At 52.2% G+C, this 24328-nt stretch overlaps 1 protein-coding gene and 1 long non-coding RNA gene across 2 annotated transcripts; one reads left to right on the top strand and one right to left on the bottom strand.

Moving 5' to 3' along the window:
- Positions 1–2774: 2774 nt before the first annotated feature.
- On the top strand, positions 2775–11926 carry LOC120381288. The gene is made up of 3 exons (XM_039499484.1): positions 2775–2790; positions 3222–3291; positions 8384–11926. Exons 2-3 carry the CDS (start codon positions 3265–3267, stop codon positions 9044–9046), a joined length of 690 nt encoding a protein of 229 aa, XP_039355418.1. The 5' UTR covers positions 2775–2790; positions 3222–3264; the 3' UTR covers positions 9047–11926.
- On the bottom strand, positions 11444–23740 carry LOC120381289. Its single transcript, XR_005588010.1, has 3 exons — positions 23682–23740; positions 23122–23220; positions 11444–11524 (listed from the first exon to the last, which is right to left on the bottom strand). It is a non-coding gene; the product is annotated as an uncharacterized LOC120381289 (long non-coding RNA).
- Positions 23741–24328: the final 588 nt, after the last annotated feature.

Below are 24328 nucleotides of genomic sequence, written 5' to 3'. Positions count from 1 at the left end.
TCTGGTGACCCCTAGTGACACTAATAGGCAGTGTAGTAAGATGAGGTCCTGAGACATAAGTCCTTGTAGCTTGAGAAAGGAGGGAGGCCTAATTCTGGCAAAACCAGAAAATAAATGGGTTCTGGAAATCCCTCAGCAGATGCAGGACCTCCTTTTAGGATGGATCCATGGTTCAACTGTGATCATCCAAAACTGGAAGAGGCTTTAGAAAAACTAAAAAAACGGGGATGGTGGCCTGGAGTGAAAGAGGATTTAAACCTGTATATTCACAGCTGTTTAACACGTGCTTGGGGCGGCAAACCGCGGGGGGCGGCTTGCCTGCGGAGAGTCCACTGGTCCCATTGCCTGCCTGCCGTGCTTGGGGCGGCAAAATGCCTAGAGCTGCCCCTGCGTCTGCTAAGCAAGACCCTTCCATCCTGTAGCCCTTTCAGCTCCTTGTCAAGCCGGCCTGGGCCCTGCCGTGAGCCATGCAAACCCCTGAGCTCTGTTCCTTTGGCCTGAGCGTAGCCAATCTGGATCATCCCAGCTCTTCATGTCCAGCTTTGCCTGACTTGCCTTAGTGTCAGGATATAGATCTGCAGGGCTGCCTGCGAAGGCCTGGACTTTAAGAACTTAGGTGTATTTTTATCACTTAGCTAGTGACAGGGGTATAAAACAAAGAATCAAAATCACAGTCTGCCTGTGTCTGGGCCTTCGCTCACTAGGACAGTCTGAGGCCTGGTTCTTAGGCTAAGCAGCAGGGGCAGCCATAAACTGGGAAGCAAACGGTCACATCCTCCCATCCCAAACCAGCCACACTGAAACACGGTGGGATTGGGCTGTTAGGAAGACGATCCTGTCCTGATTGGGCCCATCACCACCAGAGAAAGAGACAGATCTGAAGATGGTTAAAGAAAATGTAGTTTGACAGCATCCGGTCTGGCAAGAAATCACTTATCAGTGGTTGTGAAACCCTCATTTCTCTCTGTTTTATCTTTATGGCCTCCACTTTTCTATTGTTAAGCTGTCTGGGTCTCTAATTGTTTCTGTCTGATGTAGAATTAATTTCGCTGGGTGTAAGTTAATTAGGGTAGGGGGATATAATGGGTTAGAGAATTATCTCACAATATGTTAGGATTGGTTAGTTACATTTCAGTACAATGATGGGTTAAGGTCTAGCTGAGAATATTACTATATAAACTGGGCTTGTTAAGGGTGGAGAACAGGGACCAGGGACACAGGCAGGGCCGTACAGCATCATTGGGAAGGGGGACACGGGGTAAACGCTCTGCGGTGTCAGAGCTGGATAGAGGGACGTGGGGTAAACGCTCTGCAGTGTCACAGCTGGGAAGGGAACACTGGGGAACAGACTCTATCCGCGTATAGAGATAAGCCCGGCTGGTGGGAAGGGCTTCAGAATAGGCTTGCTTGGAAACTAACCCCAATAAACATCGCAGTGTCTGCGCTTGGGACTTCTGGTCCTTTGCTGCTTGCTGTCTGCGTGACAAGACCCAGGGAAGTGGGAGGGTGAAGGGAAAATCCTCTAACACTTAGCAGTTCAGTATTGCCTACCCCAAAGGTTCAAAAATTGTGAGATTATGTGAAAATAATAGATCTGGGGATCTTTTTCTTTGCCTTCCGCTTTTTGAGCCTTTAGGGTGCACATTCTGAAGCTTTCTCCACAGCCACAAGGGCTAGAAACTTACTTTTCCTTTAAGAATGAAGGCTGAAATCATCACAGATCCACTTGACTCCAGGAGCTGGGACTTTAAGGAAAACACTAATGATCATGAGACTCATGACAACATCATGAGAGTTGGCAATGCTGCTTGGATGAGCCAGGCTGAGTTGGGACTCTTGTTCCCCAGGCCAGTGTAGACCAGTGGTTCTCCACCTGTGGTCTGCATTGGCCTGGGGCTCCACAAACTATGTTGGCAGGGGTCCACAGAAGATTTAGACTGAAAACTGACTGAACAGAATTCCATTGTATATACAGACAAAGGGTCCACAAATGAAAAAAGGTTGAGAACCACTGATATAGCCCAGTGGTTCTCAGCCAGGGGGAAGTGTACCCCTAGGGGTATGCAGGGGTCTTCCAGGGGGTACATCAACTCATCTAGATATTTGCCTAGTTTTCAGGCTACATAAAAAAGCACTAGTGAAGTCAGTACAAACTAAAATTTCATTCAGACAATGACTTGTTTGTACTGCTCTACATAGGGACTGTACAACAGGCTGTATGTAAAAGGCACTCTGGTAAAAATGAGAAAGGAAGCCAGTTTTCAGTAGTCATGGGCTACTTGTGTATGTTGATGTCTGATTTTGTAAGCAAGTAGCTTTTAAGTGAGGTATAACTTGGGGGACGTAAGACAAATCAAACTCCTGAAAGGGGGACAGTCGGGGAAGGTTGAGAGCCACTGATGCAGAGCACAAGCCTCAGGACAATCCAGGTGCAGGTGGTTCACTAAACACTAAACAAACGTCTGTTAGTCTATAAGGTGCCACAGGATTCTTTGCTGCTTTCACTAAACACTGTGTCCCAGCCGCAGAGAGGCCATCTGGTTCTGGGCTCCCTGCAGGCTGCGGGGAAGGGGAATTGCATTCCAGGAGCCAGGGAAGTGCAGGGTGTGTTGGTGAAGGCCAGAGAGGCAGATCGGGGGAAGGCGGAGGGAATGCCCAGCTCTACCTGTCATAACCTGGTTCCTGTGAGAGCGTCTCATGTGGAGGATCCTCAACAGAAATCCCCAGCTCCATCCACCCCAGCGGGAGACACCCAGACAGGGGCAGTGACTGCAAACACAACTCCTAGCAGTGAGTATCTTCCTCATGACCAGCCAGCCCAGGGCTGGGCTAGCAGGGGGCGGCGGGTGAGGACTGAGGGGCACTGGCAGAGCTTGGGGGGCGGCTTGGCTAGCAGGGGGCTGCGGGTGAGGACTGAGGGACACCAGCAGAGCTGTCGGGAAACCCAGGGCTGGGCTAGTGGGGGCTGCAGGTCAGGACTGAGGGGCAGAGCTGGGGGCGCGGGCTGGGCTAGTGGGGGCTGCAGGTCAGGACTGAGGGGCACCGTCAGAGGAGGGAGGGAGGGGTGAGCCCAGGCCTTGTACTGAGGGGGCTGCGGGTCAGACTGAGGGAACTTAGGTGCATTGTTTCCTTTTCAGCTTCATTTGTGGAGCCCTTGCTGGGCACAGAGTTATTCATCAGGATAACCACTGATATCTCCTCACCTCCTTCTCCCCACGCAGGGCGGCCCTTCCCTTCGGCCTTACGGGGTGAGACGGAGGAGCCATGCTGAGGTCGGATAAACCAACGCTGGTAATTAGGATCCTGTGTGAGGCAGGATCCTTCCGAGGCAGGATCTGGTCTCTCCCGTCCGCCCTCCCTCAGGCCAGTGCCGGCCCGCGGAGCTCTCTCTGCAGACCCTTCCCAGGGCTGCCCCAGTCCTGTCCCAGGCAGCAGCGTAGCTAGCGGGGGAGCAGGTCCGGGGCCGGATTTTGCATGCGGCTGCCGGCTGCCTCTCGGTTCCCCCCGGTCCCGACTCGTTCCGGGGCTGCAGGCGGCGGCGGCTGGTTGCCCGGCTCCCCCGCGAGGAGGAGGCTCCCGCCCGCCTGCAGCTGCCCGGCAGGGGTGGGCTCTGCCGGGCGGGGAAGGGGGGGCGGCGGCGCGGGGGGGGCTGAGGAGCTGCAGGCTCGTGGAGGCAGCTCAGCGCCGCTGCGGGGTCGCCCCCTGCCCGCCCCGCTCCTCCCCGCCCCGCCGCCTCTGCCTGGCGGGGGCTTCGGACGCTGCAGCCCCCGCACACGCCGCACCAGCTCTCGCTTTTCCCCGCAGCTTGAGCCTTGGCTTCCTGAGCCACTGCAGGTTTGTGTTTCCAGCGCTGGCCCGGGCGATGTGAGTCAGCGCCGGCTTTTATCACATAAACAAACAGAACAGGCAGATCGCGCAGGACGTCAGCGACCCGATTCCCCCCCCTCGTTATTAAGCGGGTCGCGTTTTGGCGTTTGTCTGCTGCAGGATAATTAAAATAAAAGACTTTCAATGTGATTCAATATTGAACCATTTCTGCTTTGCCAAAGCAGAGTCTTTTTGTTATTCATGTATTATTATTATTGGGAATCACTTCAGAACAGGAGAAAATACAAATAGGGGAAGCTTTCAACATGGCACAGAACAAATAGATTTAACGCTCTCCAGACAGTAATAGGGGACTTGCAGGTTTAAGGCCCAGAGATGCCGGGTTTGGTTGCATATATTCCTGCAGGCTTTATCCCATGACATAATCTTTAATTAAAGATTAATATTTAATTCCTGGAAATGCCAGGACAATCCTTGGCAACCCTAAAGCTACTGGGCATAAATCTGCCTCGTTTTTCAAAGGCTTTTAGGTGACTGACTACCTTCCAGTGTCAGAGACATGATTGATTCACTTCTGGTCCCAGGTTTTTTAATTCTCCTTGTTAATTATGCCTGGTGGGAGAAGGGAATTGATGCCAATTTTTTGCCCCTAACTCACATCCTCACAACTCCACTGTACAGACTGTCTGAATTAATGCTGCTCAATAAGGTCCTGTCTTGTGACTCCTTGACTGTCCTGCTGATACAAAATCAGTGACATGCAGGGCCATAACTGCCAAGTGCAGCAGCACAAAAGAGGTGCTGCCACGTATACCTAGGGCATTCATTTATCAGCAGTCAAGTGGTAAAATTATACTACGGTTTCCTAAACAGAGACTTCCTTTAAATTGCACTCCCAAGCAGGCGGTGAGAGACCGTTTGCAGGGACTGAAAGTGCAGGGATTCTGTACCCGGCAACGTGAGACTGACAAAGAACCAACGAGCACCTCCCTGTTATCACTGCTCAAGGCAAATTGTTTAGTGGAATTTCTCGGGTGGGCAGTGTGGGGAAAAAAATTGGAAGACAATCTTTTCAAATGGGAAGTGGCCTGCCTACAACAAGACTACCTTTGGCTGGCATCCTGTCAGCTCTCACAAGCTTAGCGTGGTTTGGCCAGGCTCAGGACTTACAGGGGAGACCTCCAACAAATGCCTCGCTTACAGTAGGTGCTGCTGGATATGGTGGTGGTTATTCCGTAGGTAAATACTCTTCCATCTGAATAGGTATTGACCCAATGTCCCGCGCAGCAGCCTCCTTCCTGCCCCCGCCCGAGCACGTTCCCCCGGCCTGTCTCCACTGGAAATAGCTCCCACGGCGCTTGGTTCTGATCCACGCGGGGCTGACGGGGCCGTGCGAAGGGTCAGCGGGGAGGGGAGCTGGGCTGACTCTGTCCCCAGGACACCTGGCATGTATTAAGGGGTGCCTTTTGGGGCCCAAAGTCCTGCACCAAGGTGGTGCGTTAGGACCCTGTTGCCCATCAAGCGTTTGAGCAGCTCCAGCGCTTGGGGGAAGCCTGTCTCTGTCTGTGCTGATCAATGTGGGGTTTGCCCTTGACTTCAATAGGGGAAGGGGCAGGATTTCACCTTTCCTGGTTTCCGAGCAGTGCCTGTGACCCACCACACAACGTCTTATGGTGCCAGGTCTCCCAACAATAACCTTTGTCCTCGATTTTTCATAGGGATATATCCTGGATGGCTTTGAAAAGCATGTGATTCCCTTACCAGTGATAATGCCAAGCACTCAAACAATCATGAGGCGAGCCCCCAAATATCCCAAGAATGGCTTAAAAATCATGAGATTTTAAAGTATAATACAATTGGGGTTCTTTTTATTTGCCTTCTGGTTTTTGAGCTTTTAGGGTTCCTGTTTTCCAGCTTTGCTCCTCTCCTATGAGGGCTAGTATCTTGTATTTGTTGTGGTTAATGATAGCTGAGATTCTCACATACTCACAGTCCTCTACGAGGTGAGGCTCTAAAAAGAATAATAAATGTCGCTAGCTCAGTGCTTAATTCGTAATTAAAGGTGCCAGGGCTCAAGCAATTTTTTTGCTTTCATAGCTGACGCAGCCAGCCCAAAAGTACCAGGGCTATGAGTTGCCAAGCCTACAGGTGCTGGGACACAGCCTTGGCAAACCCTTGCACAAATTAAGCAGTGTGTGTACAGCTTAAATTGGTTAAAACCCCCTAACTTTCAGTACTCAGTGTTCCAAAAATGTTAGACTGCCAACCTGTGTCATAGAGATGTCTTCTGTTTAAAAAAAAAAATGAATAAAGCTACTTTAAGGGAAATTACTGCTTTGTCCAACCCCGAAGAGCTATGAGATCTTTGCTCACCAATTCTCATAAAACTTGTATTTGTCATGCCTTTTTGGTGGCTTTGGTATGACGATCTATTATAAATAAAGTGCATTTCATTGATTAATTTTAAAATGAAATTAGTAACTGGAAAAAATGGCCAGTATTTTTTTTAAACCTGTGACAATTATAAACTACTATATTCTGTCATTTACTTTCTAGAATCTAAAGCAGCAACCTATGGCACACGTGCCAAAGACGGCATGCAAGCCGATTTTTAATGGCACGCTACTGCCTGCCGGAGCAGTGTGCCATTAAAAATCCGGCCCGGCCCGCTCTTCTCCACCCCCCCCCCCCAACAGGGGCAGGGGGCTGAAGCATCAGTGTGCACGGGGTGTACCCAGGCACACCCTAATGCAGGGGTGGGCAAATGGCCCCACTCTTCCGGCGCGGCAAGCCGCAGGGTCCGCACTTCCGGGCCGGAGGGCCCGGCCGAGCACAGCAAGCCGCCGGCCCCTCCCCCACCTTCCCCCCTCCCCTGGAGCCCTGCCGCCGCGCACGCAGCGCTCTGGGGGCCGGGGTTGTGCGCTCCCATGGGGCAGCGTGTCTGGCTCTGCGTGGAGCAGAACATGCTGCTAGGAGCCTCATGGTAAGGGGGCCGGGGCCGGGGCCGGGGGGGTTGGATAAGGGATGGGGCAGTCAGGCGACAGGGAGCAGGGTGGGATCCCAGGCAGGGTGGTTAGGGGCAGAGGGTCTCTGGAGGGGACAGTCAGGGAGCAGGGGGGTTGGATGGGGCATGGGAGTCCTGGGGTCTGCAGAGAAGAAGCGGTGACAGGGCCTTGGGGAAGGAGGGGTGGAATAGGGGCACACGCCTCCAGCCCCCTGCCCTGACCCCCCCACACAACCCCCAGCCCTCTGCCCTGAGCCCTGACCCCCCTCACATGCCCCCAGCACTGACCTCACACCGCCCACACACACCCAGCCCTCTGCCCTGAGCCCTGCACACCCCCAAGGCCCGTGCCCTGTGCCCCACCCCCCCCAGGCCCCTGCCCTGAGCCCTGTACCCCCTCATAGTCACCCAGCCCTCTGCTTGACTCCTTCACCCCCCCAAGACCCCAGCCCTGGCTCTGGCACCCCCACACATACCCAGCCCCCCCTGCCCTGACACCTGCACCCCCCTCACATGCCCCCAGCCCTCTGTCCTGACTCATGCACCCCCACATACCCAGCCCCACACCCCATGCATCCCCATCCTGACTCCTGCACCCCCACATCCCCACCCTGGGATCCCGGGTGCTGGCCCCGCACAGCCCACTGCCAGTCTGGGGTTCCGGCTGCTGGCCCCTTGCCAGGCGGGGTCCTGGTCGCAGGCCCCGCTCAGCCTGCTGCCAGCCTAGGTGAACAGAACCCCAGACCAGCAGTAGGCTGAGCGGGCCGGCAGCGTAAGATCAACATTTTAATTTAATTTTAAATGAAGCTTCTTAAACATTTTGAAAACCTTGTTTATTTTGCAATACAACACTAGTTTAGTTATATATTATAGACTTATGGAGAGAGACCTTCTAAAAACATTAAAATGTATGACTGGCACACGAAACCTTAAATTAGAGTGAATAAATGAAGACTCAGCACAGCACTTCCAAAAGGTTGCCGACCCCTGATCTAAAGTATATCTAAGTATAATCTAAAGTTCTCCTGTGAAATGCTGGCTGTGCAAACCCTTCCGTGGCTGGATTATTCTTGTGTTTTTATTTTAAGTACAAAATAAATATGTATAGCAAATTTTAAAGTATGTAATTAGTAATTTGATATGTCGGGTGGCGCCTTTTTAATGTGTTCGCTCCCCCTGATGTTAGAACCTGGCTACGTCACTGGTCCCAGGTGCCTGGTCACTGTTGGAACCAGGGGGTCTTCAAGCATGAAAGATTCACAAAAGATCAGATGAGCTAATATCAAATGTCCCTAGCTCCAATGGTGTCATTGGACCAGTCTCCTCCAGCTGCTGTATATCGGCCGTAGCTCCACTGGGGTGAGTGAAGAGGGGTCGTTGTTGCCCTGAGGGATTCACTCTGGTGTCACTGAAAAGTTTTTCCCTTAATAGAAACAGAGAAGTTCCCTGATGTCTCCTAGTTCAACCCCACGTGCACATGATCATCTCAAACTGCCTTGATCCTTCTGCCAACTGCTTCCTTCCCTTCTCTCCACTTTCTCCCCACCCCAGGGCTCCAGGCCAGTCATTGGATCATTGGTCCCTCGGAAGGACTCCCCGGGCACAGACATCTTCCGCAATGACAATGGAGACTGCATCGTCCGCTCCGACCTGGGCTGCTACCTGCAGACAGAGCTCCTTGAGAACGGGCGCAACATCAAGATCCAGAGACTGCACCCCGCGTGCGAGGGTGGGGATCACTACTTGGGCTGCGTGGGGGAGCCCAATATCTACATCCTCAAAGGCAGCTACTACCGGGTGGTGAAGGACCTGAGCATGGATGACAACCCCCAGGACTTTGACTTGCATCCCAGGTGCCACAGCGGGGACCACTATGGGATGACTGGTTATGGATTCTTCATCATTTTCCAAAACCAGGGTGAAATGCGGTGGGTGACTGATTTGAGAACAGCTGAAGGTGAAAGAAACGTCATCCTGCACCCCGAATGCACAAAGGGGCTCTACTACTTTGGGATCAGTTGCCTCCTTACCCTGATCCAGGTGGACGAGAAGTGGGGGGCTCAGTTCTACTTGTACAATGAGATGAGATCTGCCAACCTGAATTCCTTCTACTCCATCTACCCTGACGTGCTGAATTTCTTCCCTGGGGGGGGTGACCCTCACCAAGGGCATCTCCTCTGCGGGTTGGGAGTGCATAAAGACCCTGCACAATGACTCCGGCTCCCCCATCAGCTGGTCCGACAAGGTCACCCGCAAGGTGGGCTATGCCAAGCAGTACATGTCCAGCATCGAGCGCAACTGGAGCATATCTGCTGAGTTGTCCTGCGGAGCTGGAGAGCTCATCAAGCTCATCACCCAGCTCCAGTTCTCCCTTGAGTTCGAGTACGGTGGGAGAAACGTCCATATGTGGCAGGAAGACTGGACCGAAGCCCGAGAAGAAGAGGAGTCAATTCAAGTGACCCTGGAGCCCAAAAAGAACCTGTACATCTGGCAGTACCGCCTCTGCATGGGCCAGGAGCCCATCTTGTTCTGCAGGAACATCCAGTTCACCAAAGAAAATAACCCACCCGACCACGTCCCTCTGTCTCTGGTCTGAGCATCTGTGAGGATGGAGGATGCCAGCACCATGATGATAGTCTGGATGTGTGCATGTGAACTGCTTTGACCTAGTACTGCCCCTTCAGATCTTTCCCCAAGCTGCCCAAAATTTCTCCAGAATCCCCAACATTCCTCCCCCTGTTTTTCCTACTGTTCCCAGCATTACCCAAATCTTGTTTGCAACGTAGAGGGTTTCATTAAATGTCCTTTCCTTCCTATTATTATTATTATTATTACAGCTGGTCTGAAAATGGGATTTGAGTTTCCTGTGCAAAATTTGGATTCTCTATTGAAAAACCAAAGCAACAACAAAAAAATTGACTAAAAGCTGCTGAAACCTCAGAAAATTGGACAGAAAAGAGCTGAAACCTGAAAAAATTGACAAAAACATGCCCCAAACAGAAAAATTCTTGGCAAAACACTGCCAAAGGAAACAAAAATATATTTGCTGAAAACTGGACAATGTTTTATTTGTAGCCAAGCATTTTCAGGTCTTCTGACCAAAAAAATGACCCTGATTTCGAGGGAAGCTGACACTTGCTGGGAATATTTTCCTTTTGCAAAACAATCCAATTTTCCCTTAAAACCAATATCTCAACGAGCTTTAATGATGAGGACACACGGCCGGCCCAAACTTCTCCCCCTGCCACGTCTCCATTCTCATTCATCCACCTCCTTCACAGCCTTCCCCAAACCTCCTGCCAAATAAAGGACGTGATTGAATGACATGTTCCCTCTCCAATTGTTACTGATAGTCACAGCCCAGAATTTGCTTTGGGCTCCTTCAGAGTCGAGTGTCCAGTGGAAACCAGAGGAATCCCTGAAGTGTTGTAAGTGAGAACGAGGATCAATACCATGGATTTGCTTAGGTGCCAGAGTAGATTTGAAATCTGAAATCTAGCAAACTGCATTTGCAGTCCATGTCTGAATGAAATTTAATTAGGGTTACCCTGTATTATTGAGTCCTGGGAGCATTAGTGTTCTCAATTTAATGCTTAACTTTTCTCAGGTCTATTTTCACCCTGGAAAGTACTTCTAAAGTCAACAAGGTATATAATCATCAGCTTTACAGATCAAAGATTAGATACACCAAATATCCCAGGGATGTACTGAACACATGTGGTCTGGCACTCAACGGTCATAGATAGACCAGGGTTGGGGCCCAGGACTTATACTATAGACCAACCACTTAGCTGGCTTAATGACATAGTTACACTAAAGTAAATATGTAGTGTCGACCAAGCCTCATTTATAATCATCAGTTCTTCAGTCTCTCCAATACATTTGTCACACTTTAAGTAATTCTCTGAAGCACTTTGTTTGAAGGCATCCTACTAACCGGGTCCCTGCTTGTTCTAGTGCGGGGTTTGAAAGGGACTAGTTCAAACTAGCAAAAGCTGTTGTTTAAAGTTATTGTGGGAGGTTCTCTGCAGCCATTGACTTGGGCTGAGGATGGAGAAACACGCTAATGGCAATGTGTAGTTAAAATCCAAGATACAATTCCTCAGTGCTGTGCTACGAAGAGAGCAGACACAGCAGGGGAACTTTCAGATACTGAGATTAAAGAAACATCAAGCGATACAACCTCCAAAAGGAAGTCTCACCACTTCTTCTCAGCCTGGTAAGCCTGGCACAGGAGAATGCGGGACACATGGTCTGTCCAAGTATCTGGCAGCACTTCTAGATTCACCAGCTTCATTGGTGGGCTCAGCAAAACTCTGAGGTCCACCATGATGACCCCACTTTATACACCCTGTGTTGGGGTTCACTGGAGGATGACAATCTTCTTATTTTCTACTGGACACTTGCTGCAGCTCTCAGATTTCTGGTCTGTTACTTTCTCTGCTGCTTCCATCATTATTCAGTAGATGCTCATCCACATTTTCTGTCATTCTTCTGAGGCTCTTTGTTTTAATAATTTTTAACACTGCATTCCTGTATGAAAACAGCCTATTAATTGGGTTTCCCCCCTTTTTAAAACAATTTATTTTAATGTTTCAAAGTCACACGTACGTTGGATGCTTCGGCCTTTCAATATTCATTTTCCGTCCTGTGCCAGACAGTCTCTATCAATTCCATGAGGCAACAATCAGTCTGAAAGAAAACAGACAAAATCTTGTATAATTCTTCTAAACATAGCAGACAAGGGGCCAACTTTGAAAAGGCATTTAGGTGCCTGAAGGAGTAGGGTGGTGCCTAGTGTGGATTTTATGGGTGTCTGCAGGAGCGAGAGATTCTTGAGTTGAGTCTTGCATTGACCTCCTGGAAATCGATAGGATCAAATCAGTCCCTTCAAATGCATGCTCACCACTTCTCAGTGCCCTCCTCCCAGCTCGCAAACCCAGCTCATTCGCTTCCCGTTCCCCAGCTTCTCTCCAAATCTAGTTAGCAATGCAGCTGATTTTATTTCATCTTCTTCTTCATCTGTCTTTTCTCATTATAATCCACAGCCTGAATTCTGCTTTGGGATCACTGAGGAGTTGAATCTGCTGCCGAAACGCAACACATTTGTCAAGCTTAAATAAAGAACTGATTTTTTAGCATTCACCAAGTTGTTGGCTTTGAATTTCTTTTGTTTTCTCCTTGATCTGGGGTCTATAGAAAGGTAAAAAATGGAGGCAAAAGAAGGAAAGCAGGAGGGAGCGAGGAAGGGCCTGTCAGTTGGGGTCTCTGTGGAGACAATGGTGGATTGTTTCCCTTTGGGGACAATGTTTTCATTGGAAATGTTCAACCGGCTCCATTGGGGAGAGATTTAGTTCCTGGGTTGAGGCTGGAACCCCGGGCGGGCGGGGCAGGGGGGAAGGGGGATTCGCTGGCCTGTGTTAAGTGGGGCTCAGACTGGTCATAATGGTTCCTTCTGGCCTCATCAGGCACAGATGTTAAGATGTGATGGTTCTCAGGGTGCTCAGGCCTGTGTGTCACCCGGTTACCACCCCCTGTCTCTGGAGAGAGGGAGCCTTGCCTGTACCAGCTGACTGTTGGCTCCCTACCAACACCAACCCCTGATGACGGGATACCCATGGAAATGCCAGTCTTAAATATCTCTGGGGTTCCGTCACTTCCTTGTTGACACAGACCAACTGCTCGTATGCCCAGCTAAGATGGCATCTTCCTGCTGAGCCTGGCTGAAGTCAGTTCCCACAGCTGGGGCCTCTTCGCAAGCCGGTGATGTGGGGGTTGGCAGGTCATTCAGGTCAGAGCCTTTGGGCGGCTTCTCCACTCTGTGGAGGGGATCTCCCTTGAAGACCATCTCAGCAGGGGTGGGTCCCAATGTTTGCAGCACTCAGGACTTGTGCGAACTCCCCCCAGTCCCGCCCTAGGATGATGGGGTATGCCAGCCTTGGCACCAAGCCCAGCAGCATGGCCTGGGTCACCCCATTCATTGTCATAGTGGCCCGGGGGCTGGAATAGGGCTTCACCTCCCCGTGAATGCACTGGAGCCGAATAACCCCAAGTGCCAGGTCAGATGTGATGAGCCGTTGATGGACGAGAGTCTGCCCACAGCCAGAGTTGACAAGGGTGGCATCCTGTATTCCGCCTACATCCATGGGGATTGTCACCTTACTGGTGGGTTGTTTTGGGGCATGAGATTCCCCAGTCCAGACCTCTCCAAAGCTGCAGTCCATCATGGGACAGTCACATTGCAAGTGTCTGAAACGGCGACAGGTGAAACAGGGACCAAGTTCCAAGCATCCAGGCCAATTTTCAGAGTTTGACAAGTGCGTTGGCTGGCCCAGGTTTGGGGACCTCTTAGCCAGGTCAAGGCCTTTGAGCGCTCCTCGAAAGGCTGGTGCTGCATGACAAGGGTTGATAATATCTCGCCCTTTGGGGTGTTGCGGGCTGGGAGATGTTCTTTTGCAGGGGCGGCTCTAGGCACCAGCAAAGCAAGCAGGTGCTTGGGGCAGCCCATTTGCAGGGGCGGCAGCTGGCAGGGATCCAGCCTGGGAGCTGAGAACCAACAGAGGGGCCTGGGAGCTGTAGTTCCTTGGTTAGCTCCCTGCCTACAGAGCCAGCCCTGGAGCAGGGAAAGAACTACATTTCCCAGCATTCCCTTGGCCACTACCTACTGGAAAGGAAGGAGGGGGACCTCATGCGGCAGGGTGCTGTGAGTGCTGTGAAGGGTAGGGATACCATATTTTAACATTCAAAAAACAGGACACTCCACGGGGAGGGAAGCCCCACCCTGCCACCATCCACTCCCTCCGACTGCCCCCCACAGAAACCCCAACCCATCCAACCCCCCCTGCTCCCTGTCCCCTGATTGCCCCCTCCTGGGACCCCTGCCCCTACTGCCCCTTGGGACCCCACCTCCTATCTAAGCACCGCTGGTCCTTGTCCCCAACTGCCCCCTCCTGAGACCCCCAACTTCCCCTAGGACCCCACCCCTACCTGCCCCTGACAAACCCTGGGACTCCCATGCCTATCCAATTGCTGCCTGTCCCCTGACTGCCCCCCCGAACCTCCGTCCCCTACAACCCCCCTGCTCCCTGTCCCTTGACTGCCCGCCAAAACCTCCCACCCCTTCTCCAACCCCCTAGTCCCCTTACCGTGCCTTTCAGACCAGCATGTCTGGCTCCGCGCAGCGCCAGACACGCTGCTGCATACATGCTGCTGTGCTCACCCGTGGAGCCCACAGCCCCCGCCCCCAAACACACACACCCAGCACCTGCCTTCCAGATTTGAACACCTCAAAATTCAGGAGTGCTCAAGCTCAGTTTGGGCAGCTGTTACTTCATTTCTCCCAAATCAAATATACTGATCCACTGTAACTTGCTGTAGAAAAAGTAGGATAAAATTGAGCAAGAAATGCTTCTCAGTGGTTATTAGGACTGGGATTGCTATTTTCAACAGCCATTGCCTTTTGTTTGTTTGAAAGGAAGACAGTGATACTGAATTGGCAAATTCCCCATAGAAACAAAGAGTGGAACAAAAGAATAATAAAGGCACCTCAACTTTTCCTCATTCATGTAGGACAGTCTTATAATATGCATCCAGATATCCTCCAATCACACAAGCTGAAAATTGTTCCACTTTACTGCAGTTCTGTAACCATATGGGAACCAATCCTGTCTGTGTTCTGTGCACGTCCGAAATTCCTGCTGAATGACTGTCACGGAGTGTGGGGGAGTCCGGCCCTGCACCCCTCTTCCTGGGCTCACAGTGACTCTCAGCCAGCCAGTAAAACAGAAGGTTTATTGAACAACAGGAACACAGGATACAGCCCAGCTTGTGTGCAGAGCCAGGACCCCTCAATCTGGCCTTTCTGGGGGTTCAGGGTGCTTGGATCCCAGCCTAGGATCCCCTGAAACCCACCTCCCAGCTCCCAAAACTGAGCAATGCCTCCACTCCCCCGTTCCCTTTTGTCTACCTCCAGCCAGAGGTGAGACCTCCCCTCCCCCAGGCCAGGCTCATGTTACAGCTGCATACCTGTCTCTGCCTACCACGCACACAGACAGTCCCTGCTTCTTCACACCTCTCCCCTCCGAGACTGAACTGCGGGGTCACTGCCCATCAGGTTGGCACTTCCCTTCCGTGGACCACGTCCCATGTCATAGTCCTGCAGGAGCAGGCTCCACCTCAGCAGCTTGGCGTTGGCTTTCATCTGGTGCAGCCAGGTCAGAGATAGGGCTCCAGTTTCTTCAGGGCCCACACCATGGCCAGGCATTCCTTCTCGATGGAACTTCTTGCTCAGGTACACGATGGGGTGTCTGTCCCCTTTTCATCCTCCTGCATCAACAGGCTTGTCAAAGTTTGGGTTTGCCAGAACTGGGCCTCTGAGCAGAGCCTCCTTCAGCGCCTGGAGAGCCTCCTGGCACTGCTCGGTCCAGACCACCTTGTCTGGCTTCCCTTCTTGCACAGCTCAGTGATAAGGCCTGGACCTGCTTTTTGGTCTGGCCCGATGGCCCAGGTAAGATACCTCAGCCATCCCCACCTTACACTTCTCAGCCTTCAGCACTTGTCTAACCTGGAGCACGTGGTCCTCCCAGGTCTGGCTGAAGACGCAGATGTCGTCAATATACGCCACAGCGAAACTCTCCATCCCCCTCAGTAGCTGATCCACCAGGCGCTGGAAGGTGGAGGGTCAGAAACTCATAGCCCCAGGGAGTGATGAAGGCCGATTTCAGCCTGGCATAGATCCATGGTGGTGAGGTACCGGCGCCTCCCAGCTTGTCTAGGAGCTCGTCAGGCCTTGGCATGGGGTAGGCATCAGATACAGTGATGGCATTGAGCTGGGGACCAGCACCACTGGGAGGCCCAGGGGCTGGCGGACGGCTGATCACCCCTAAAGCCAGCATGTCAGGTCCTGGGCAGTCTTAAACAACTGTCGGTATAGATGCAGCACCCTCTGATCTCAGCATGCTGAGACCAGCCTTTGTCCCTGGGAATAGGTCACTAAAGGGTCATCCCCCTCTCCTCCCAGCCCACACACGGGCCAACACATATTCTCCTCGTCTAATGGCTTCATCATATCATCATCATGGTACACCCACAGCTCCACTACATAGTTTACCTCATTTAGTTGCTTGACAACCTTGAAGGGCCCTTCCCAGGCAGCCTGAGTTTTTTTTTTTCCTCACGGGGATGAGACCATCACTTGATAGGTCAGGACATACTCCACCACTGACTCTCCATCCTCATCAGGTCCAGGAACAGCAGGTGAGGTAGTACTTGTCCAGTCCCTGTGGTGCTGGTGCATATGTTTTTAGCATCATCTTTAATCTACCACCACCAGGATGTATTCTATGATGGGCAAAGGCCTCAGAGCTGCTTTCCCTTGTCCCGGCCCTCCCCCCCGCTGGCAGGGGGTCACAGGATTCCCAGGCCAATAAAGTTCTGTAGGCAGCCTCTGCCTGGTGAACCTCTCCTTGCAACCTCTCCTCATGGTCTGCGCTGCATTGAGGTCAGCCCGGTCCCTGGGCTTCTGCAAGGAGGGATCCTTCTGCACCGGCCTGGAACTCAGCAGCTGGGGCATGGGCACTCGGGCAGAGTACTTTCCCGTTGTCAGGGTGGTGCAGCCCCTGCGCCGACTCTGACACACACAGGGTACACCGTGGGTGTACGGGCCAGGTCTCGGTCCCCCATCAGCACCTCCATCCTTGGGGCCCTCCTGACCCCCCACTTCAGGTGCACCTCGCCACAGGCACCTTGAATGGGGTCCCGCTCCGCCCATCAGGGACAGGTAGGTATCAGGCACCATCCTCTGCGCCTGTGTCCCAGTACCCAGTGACCTTCTTCCCATCCACCTCCAGAACAAGGCACTGCATCCAGCCCCCAGAGGCGCTGACCGGGGCCCTCCTCCTCCTCCCAGGTGGCCGCTGCCCCTCTTGGGCAGGTTGCCCTCATCCAATTGGGTCTGTACCCAGTCAACCCTCTGCGGGTTGGGTCTGCTTGGTCTGTCTCTGAGCCTGGACGTTCCCCTCTTGTGGGGTTCTCCCCATGGTGACTCTCTCTCTCGTGAGGCAGGCCTGCTCCTCGAGACTCCTCCCTGCCATCCCCTGCCCGACTGTCCAGGTATTGGTCGGCCAGCCCCCTGCATGCCGCGGTTCTTCCGGCTTCTGGTCCATCAGCCACTGCTTCAGGTCAGCTGGGCACTGATCATACAGGTGCTCCAGTACGACTAGGTCAAGCAGGTCCTCTCTGGTTTGGGCCCCAGACCAGTTGCAGGTATGTGACCTCAGGGCCTCTTTGAACAGGTTGTAGTCCCGCGCCTCCCTCTCATTTCGGCTGTACACTCCACGGGGGTGGAGTCCAGTAAGATCCTGTCTGCAGGGTCAACCTGGTGCAGCGCGCAGGCATTCTCAAAGGGCCAGGAAGGTGTCTATGTCCTCCTGTTGTTCAGTTGGGCCATGGCCAGCTCATGTCTGCGCTGCTCCTCCTTCTCTCTCGCCTCATTTTCGCTGGCTTTGTCTTTCCTCATATGCCCTCAGCGCTCCTCCATTTCCATCCGTTTGATCTCTCTCTCCAACTCCAGCCGCCTGAGTTCCACGGAGGTCTCGGGAGCCTCTCATCGCGACTGGCCACTCCCAGCGGTACAGACACTGGTGCCTGCGCTGCATCTGCCCGGCTGCTTCCTCAGAGACAGGGACCGGTTCATTCCTGCGATCTCTCCTCCAGCCGGGCAATCAGCTGGGCCTTGGTGAGCTTCCATGGCGCAGCCCCCTGCTGCACAGCTCCACCAGCTCACACTTACGCTTCTGGAATACATCTTCCTGCCCTGTTACTGCAAAGTCCTGCTCTCTGGCCACACTCTCCCACCCAGTCACTGTGCTGCCAATCCCACCGCTGCCACCAGTTGTCACCTTCCTGGGCTCACAGTGACTCTCAGCCAGCCAGTAAAACAGAAGGTTTATTGAACAACAGGAACACAGGATACAGCCCAGCTTGTGTGCAGAGCCAGGACCCCTCAATCTGGCCTTTCTGGGGGTTCAGGGTGCTTGGATCCCAGCCTAGGATCCCCTGAAACCCACCTCCCAGCTCCCAAAACCGAGCAATGCCTCCACTTGTCTACCTCCAGCCAGACCCAGGCCAGGCTCATGTTACAGCTGCATACCTGTCTCTGCCTACCACGCACACAGACAGTCCCTGCTTCTTCACAATGACCCGCCCTGGGAGCGAGTTACCAGTGACCCTGGGCTGCGGCGGAAGGAGGGTGTAGGTGGGGAGGGGGGGAGAGCCCAGGGCTGGGGCAGCAGGGGGATGCGGGGGGAGCCCAGGGCTGGGACGGGGGGGGGGGGCAGCCAAAAATGTTTTTGCTTGGGGAGGCAAAAAACCTGGAGCCGGCCCTGTTCTTTTGACTGGTTTCAGAGCAGCAGTCGTGTTAGTCTGTGTCTGCAAAAAGAGCAGGAGTCCTGTTAGATAGTTTGTTCTTCTCTAAATTTGTTAGTCTCTAAGGTGCCACAAGTACTCCTGTTCTTTTGACTGTGAGTCCTCTCTTCCTGTGGCAGGGTCATCCCCAGTGTTGCAGCCCTGGCTCTGGGCCTGACAAGGGTCTCTGTGGCCAAAACGTCCTCCATAAGGGAAACTGCCACACTCATCATTGCCAGCCAGTGGCAGAGCACCTCTCAGGCTCCCTGGTTGGGCGCCAGGTGGGTAAGTCCTTCCCCGGAATCGCTGTTGAAAGGTTTGGGGCATGATGCTGAGTGCATCAAGAATCACCCCTTTCACCTGCCCGTAGTGTTGGGTCCCCTCAACCTGGATCCCACAGTACGCCGCTTGGGCTGGCCCCATCAGATAGGGGGCCAGGAGGGTGGCTCACTGTTCAAGCTCCCAGTTGGCCAACAGTAGCTCCAGCAATTCCTCATGGCTCCCAGCTGCCTCCAGTGGCAGGGCGCTGTGCAGTTTGGCGTCTGGTCCAGGATCCTGTAGAGGGCTTGAGACGTCCACCTCCTTCCTTAGCTCAGCATCGCCTGAGCTGGCGGCCCTCTCTTTATTCTTCCTGTCCTCCCCCTTTGCTTCCGGAGCACGGGTTGGGGGGAGCTTGGCTCCACCCACTAAGGGACGTGTAATGGTCCCACTCTCTCAGGCTTGGAGGGAAGCCACTGCCTCACTGCAGCCTACTAAAATCTCAGGAGATCGCTCTCCTTGGAGCTCTCCCACCAGGCAGGGTCTCCAGATCTCAGCTCATTCTTGTAGCTTTTTCCAATTTGCCAACATCCTGTTGGAGATGTGGACATCAGAGCTGGACACAGTCTCCAGTCATAGTTCAACCAAGACAATATTCCAAGATGACCCCACCTCCCTGTTCCCACTTGATATCCCCTGGCTTATACACCCAAGGATCGTGTCCGCCCACCTAGCTCCAGCATGGTGCAGGGAGCGCTTGTATTCATTTAAATGGATTATATGGGCCAAAGGTTTTAACATAACCCAGCCACTGTCCAACATTAAACAGTGTTTGAAAGGTCCAGAGTTTGGTGTACAGAGACCTCAGCCTGCTTAGGACCATGGCAAACACCCCAACCTTTTATTAAAGATAAAGAAACAAGGAAAAACACGTAAAGCCTTTGAAATGTAAAGTATTAAGTGAGGCTCTCATTATAACAACATCCCTTGTTCCCTGTCCCTGTAGCTGGAGAGAGTTTCCAGGAGGAAAAACCCCTTTGTACGACAGACTCTTAGGCAACATCAAAGATGGCCGTAACTGTCCTTTGGGGGAAAGAGAAGTTAGCTGACACTGGCTGGAGCTGTTGTTGTTAAAGTCTGATCCCGTTTGATCCCAGGTGGAGTTTGGGATTCAGCTGGAGCTGGGAGGAGTGATGATATGATCTGGGTACCTCTCTCTGGCCAGTCTGGTCTCAGGATGTCTCTCAAGATAATGAAGATCCAGGGTCCCAGGAGATGGGTGTGTGTGGGGTGGGGGGGGTGGGGGGGTGGCAGCCATAATGGTGAAGCTCACTCCAGTAACCTCGGTTTGTTCTTTCCTTCTGATCTTTCTTTTATTCTTTCCTTTCCTGCTTCTCCCCCCCACCCAATCTATTTCTTTAAGGACCCAAAAAGGGCACTGATGGGTGGAATGGCCCATCCCCTTATTATTTTGTCCACCAATTAGATCTAAATTCCAACACACCAATTTTGGGTCATTAACTTCTGGCTCCATGTCATCTGGTTTTAACAAGCATGATTTCAGCACGGTCCTGGGGTTATATCAAAGTAGCCTTTCTAGTTTAGATTGATCCAGTTTCTCTATCTGGTTTCCTTGCGCCTTCCCCATCAACATTTGCTATTATTGGTTATTGCGACGTAGGGTGACCAGACAGCAAATGTGAAAAACTGGGACAGGGGGTCGGGGGTTATAGGAGCCTATATAAGTGTAAGCAGAGTCAGGATGAGCTCTACCCTAACATCTGGTGGTGAATTATGGTGAGTGTGGAAAAGAATTTCAGGGGCTGATCTTGTTTGCATAGGCACACCCACCCCGCCTAGCATAGCCCACAGCAGCCTAAAATGGTCACTTTGACAGCTGTGGGATCCCCAATTTCTCTGTTAATGAGGCAGGAGGAATAAAGTGTTGTTACCCTGATTATGGTCTGGGCCTCTTTTGAGGGCCTGGAATACTAACTGTAGCTTTTCTTCTTTTCTTTCCACTGTTAAATAGTGGAGCTAATTTTGATTTTATTAGAAATCTATCTAGAACCTGCTGAACTGAATTCACTTTGGGCCAATGGTGCACCAGCACTGGGGCTCCCCTACTACAAGCTGAAATCACTAAAAGAGCTAAACTTACTGAGCTGAGATCACTGAGTGCAGTGTTAACTAGTGGGGGAGCCTGAAGATCTATTGCTAAGCAGCTGACAGAGTGGATCAGTTTGCAGGATGGTTGGAGCAGCCCACGGAACGCAGAGCAGGACAGAGCTGAGCAGTTTGCAGGACGGTTGGACTGGCCCATGCAATGTCTTATGAGCTTCGCTCACTCCTCCCAATTCAGCTCCCAATTCGGGTAACTCTGTAGGCCCAGTTAGCACCATACAGCCCCTCTCATTTATGAGCCAGTCCCACCTAGGATCGGACATTTCTTCATAAAACCACAATTACAAAAGCCAAAATATCAGAAAATATCTGATTTCAGTTTAAGTATTTAGAAGAAGGGGAGAAAAATATTTGATTATATTTTAAGGGTGGCAAATTCCTTATCCTAAAATTGAGATTTACACATCTTAACTTGATCCAACATTACAAAAAATGACTGTTGGACCTTTCAGATATTAACAAAGCTTTCAAACTTACAACTCACTTCCTTTGTCGCTAAAACGAAACGGAAAACTGCTGCTGTTATATGGTTGTAAGATACTTAAGAACAAACCAGCTGTTATCCCTGCCTTGGCTGTATGCCCAGAATGGGCAAAGATGGAAAAACTTCCCCCCTCTTTACCGTTTACACAGTTAAAGTGGGGCATTAGCACAAAGGATGAAAACTGAGCGCACTAGGGGGTGAGCTTGCTGACATGGAGAAAAACGTCAGCCCCGGGCGCATTCTTCCTCAAGCGTGTTGCCACTTTTAAAAAGGAGCAACAAAATGATGATCTTTTGGAACCACTTTTGCTGTCATGAACCCGTTGCAACACCCAAAGATGGTAAAAAATCCCAGGCATTTTTAGTCTATGGTAGACCTCTTTTACCACCACCAGTTATGAAGACAACTTGGCCTGTCATGGGATCTCATCTGCGTCCCTAGCAGTGTTAGAGTTGCCAACTTTCTAATTGCACAAACCGAACACCATTGCCCCTTCCCTGAGGCCCTGCCCCTTTTCTGAGGCCCCGCCCCACACTCCAGCCCCCCCATCTTTCCGTCACTCACTCTCCCCCACCCTCACTTACTTTCACTGGGCTGGGGCAGGGGGTCGGGATGCGGGAGGGGGTGAGGGTGCAGGCTCCAGGAGGGAGTTTGGATGTGGGAGGGGGCTCAGGGATGGGGCAGGGGGTGCAGGTTGCGAGCTCTGGGAGAGTGTTTGGCTGAGGGAGGGGGTACTGACCTGGGGTGGGGGGTTGGGGTGCCGGCTCTGGGAGGGAGTTAGGGTGCAGGAGGGGGTACTGACCTGGGGCGGGGGGTTCGGAGAGCTGGCTCCAGCCAGGTGGTGCTTACCTCGGGTGGTTCCCGGGTGGCGGCGCAGCGGGGCTAAGGCAGGTTCCTCCCAGAAGTGGTCAGCATGTCTGGCCAATGGGAGCTGCGGAGGTTGTACTTGGGGCAGGGGCAGTGCACAGACCTTCCCTTATCGCACATGTGCCTAGGGTCCGGGAGATGCACAGAGCCAGGGCAGGTAGGGAGCCTGCCTTAACCCCGCTGCGCCACCAACCGGAGTTTTAATGGCCTGGTCAGCGGTGCTGACGAGAGCTACCAGGGTCCCTTTTCTACCGGGCGTTCCAGTCAAAAGCCAGCAACCCTAAGCACTGCGCCGTCCTACATGCAGGGAACAACTACACAAACTACTGGACACTATCACAGAAAGTCAGGGGTTACAACAGCCAAGGGGTTACAACCCAAGATGTCATTTCAGTGAAAGTCTGTTTTAGCCACGTAACCTTTAACAATTCAAAACACTTGGTTTTTACAATTTTTTCCCTTAAAAATATCCTGTCATTAAACCTCCAAAACTATTACCAGTCACAGAAACCACCTGTTATATGTTATTGTGACTTCTTATGAACTCCCACTGACTTTTCACAGTTAAACTCACAGTTAGGATAAATTTGTAGGCCCTGTTATCACAACGTATCCTGTGAATACGCGTAAGGGAGTTGTAAATTGCTGTGACATGGTTCTTCAATTGTCCACCTGTGGTGTTCGTTCTGCAGAGTTGGCTAAATGTGTGACTGTAAGCCAGGATCTCCAGCCTCAAGGATCTTCTAGCTCCAAGGGCCAGTGTTTGTGTGTACTGAGGCACTGCTTGAAGAGGGTAGAGGGATGGTGGCGCGCAGGGCCAGCATTAGGGCGATTCGGACGATTCCCCGGAATCGGGCCCCACGCCCCTAAGAGGGCCCCGCAACATCCCGAAGGAGCTGCTGCCGAAGTCCCGCCACTGTCTTTGGCGGCAGCTCAGTCGTTGCCGCGGAGGGAGGCATTTCGGCGGAGAGACCTTCCTCCGCGGCAGCGATTGAGCTGCCACTGAAGACATTGGTGGGACTTCGGCAGCAGGTCCTTCGAATCGGGCCCCATGGTGCCTAAAGCCAGCCCTGGTGGTGTGGATCAACCTTACCTTGGCCTTTCCTGGTTTCCTGAAGTTTGAGTTTTGCTCAACGCACTGTTCTGCCATGGGGCGACAATACCACCAAGCAACCTTCACGCTGCATTAACCCTTTTTTGAACAGAAGAAGAGATGTGGTTGGTAGGAGTTAGTGGTCAACTAGTCATTGTATCTCATGTCCTGCAATTTGCATATCGAGCCAGCCAGCCCCCAACACACATCAGCTGGGCCGTACCAGCCCTGCTTCAGCACATCTCCCCAGCCAGGTCCCTGACCCGTTCACTGCGTCTCCTCCTCCAACCTGGCCCCCACCCTACTACTATACCCAGCTCCCCATCACCATAACCGGGGAATGCGTCTCTCTGAAGTCTTCCCCACTCCTGTAACCTGATTCCCATGCATTGTGTGGCGTGAAGAACAACTGTGTGAGTGTGGCCTGCTGTTCCTGGTCATGTCACAGTGGGTGGGGGCTTTGTGGCAGGGCCATTGAAAGAAATCAGAGACCAGGTTTGTTCTAAAACATGGACAGTTTATATTTGAATGATCCTCTGACCCCGGCCCAATAGACGTACCCTGTCTCCGAGCAACAGGCAGGTGCTAGAGCTTGTGTTAGTTCCATGCAGCACATGGTCAGCTGTGAACCTTCCGATTTCTCGACTAACCTTCCATCTGAGGGGGGATTTGATAGCTGCTTTCAACTACCTGAAAGGGGGTTCCAAAGAGGATGGATTTAGACTCCTCTCAGTGGTAGCAGATGACAGAACAAGGAGTAATGGTCTCAAGTTGCAGTGGGGGAGGTTTAGGTTGGATATTAGGAAAAACTATTTCACTAGGAGGGTGGTGAAGCACTGGAATGGGTTACCTAGGGAGGTGTTGGACCTGTTTCTTTGACTTTGGGACAGGCCACTTTTGGATAGCATCCACCTTGGCCTGTAGGGGATTTATCGTTCCTTGACCCACCTGGTGTCCAAGGTAAGTCACTCTGTTTTGGCCTATTTGACACTTTTTAGCCTTAACAGTTAGTCCTGCCTGCCTGATGCGCTCGAAGACTTTTTCCAGGTGCTCCAGGTGTTCTGCCCATGAATCAGAAAAAATGGCCACATCATCGAGGTAGGTAACTGCAGATTCTCCCAATCCTGCTAGGAGACCATATAGAAGTCTTTGGAAGGTGGCGGGTGCATTTCGCAGCTGAAAAGGAAGCACATTAAATTCATACAGC

This window comes from Mauremys reevesii, linkage group 13 (assembly GCF_016161935.1).
Source record: "Mauremys reevesii isolate NIE-2019 linkage group 13, ASM1616193v1, whole genome shotgun sequence".
Lineage (NCBI taxonomy): Eukaryota > Metazoa > Chordata > Testudines > Geoemydidae > Mauremys > Mauremys reevesii.
The sequence above is the reverse complement of the archived record's forward strand: the minus strand, read 5'-3'. Positions and strand labels throughout refer to the sequence as shown.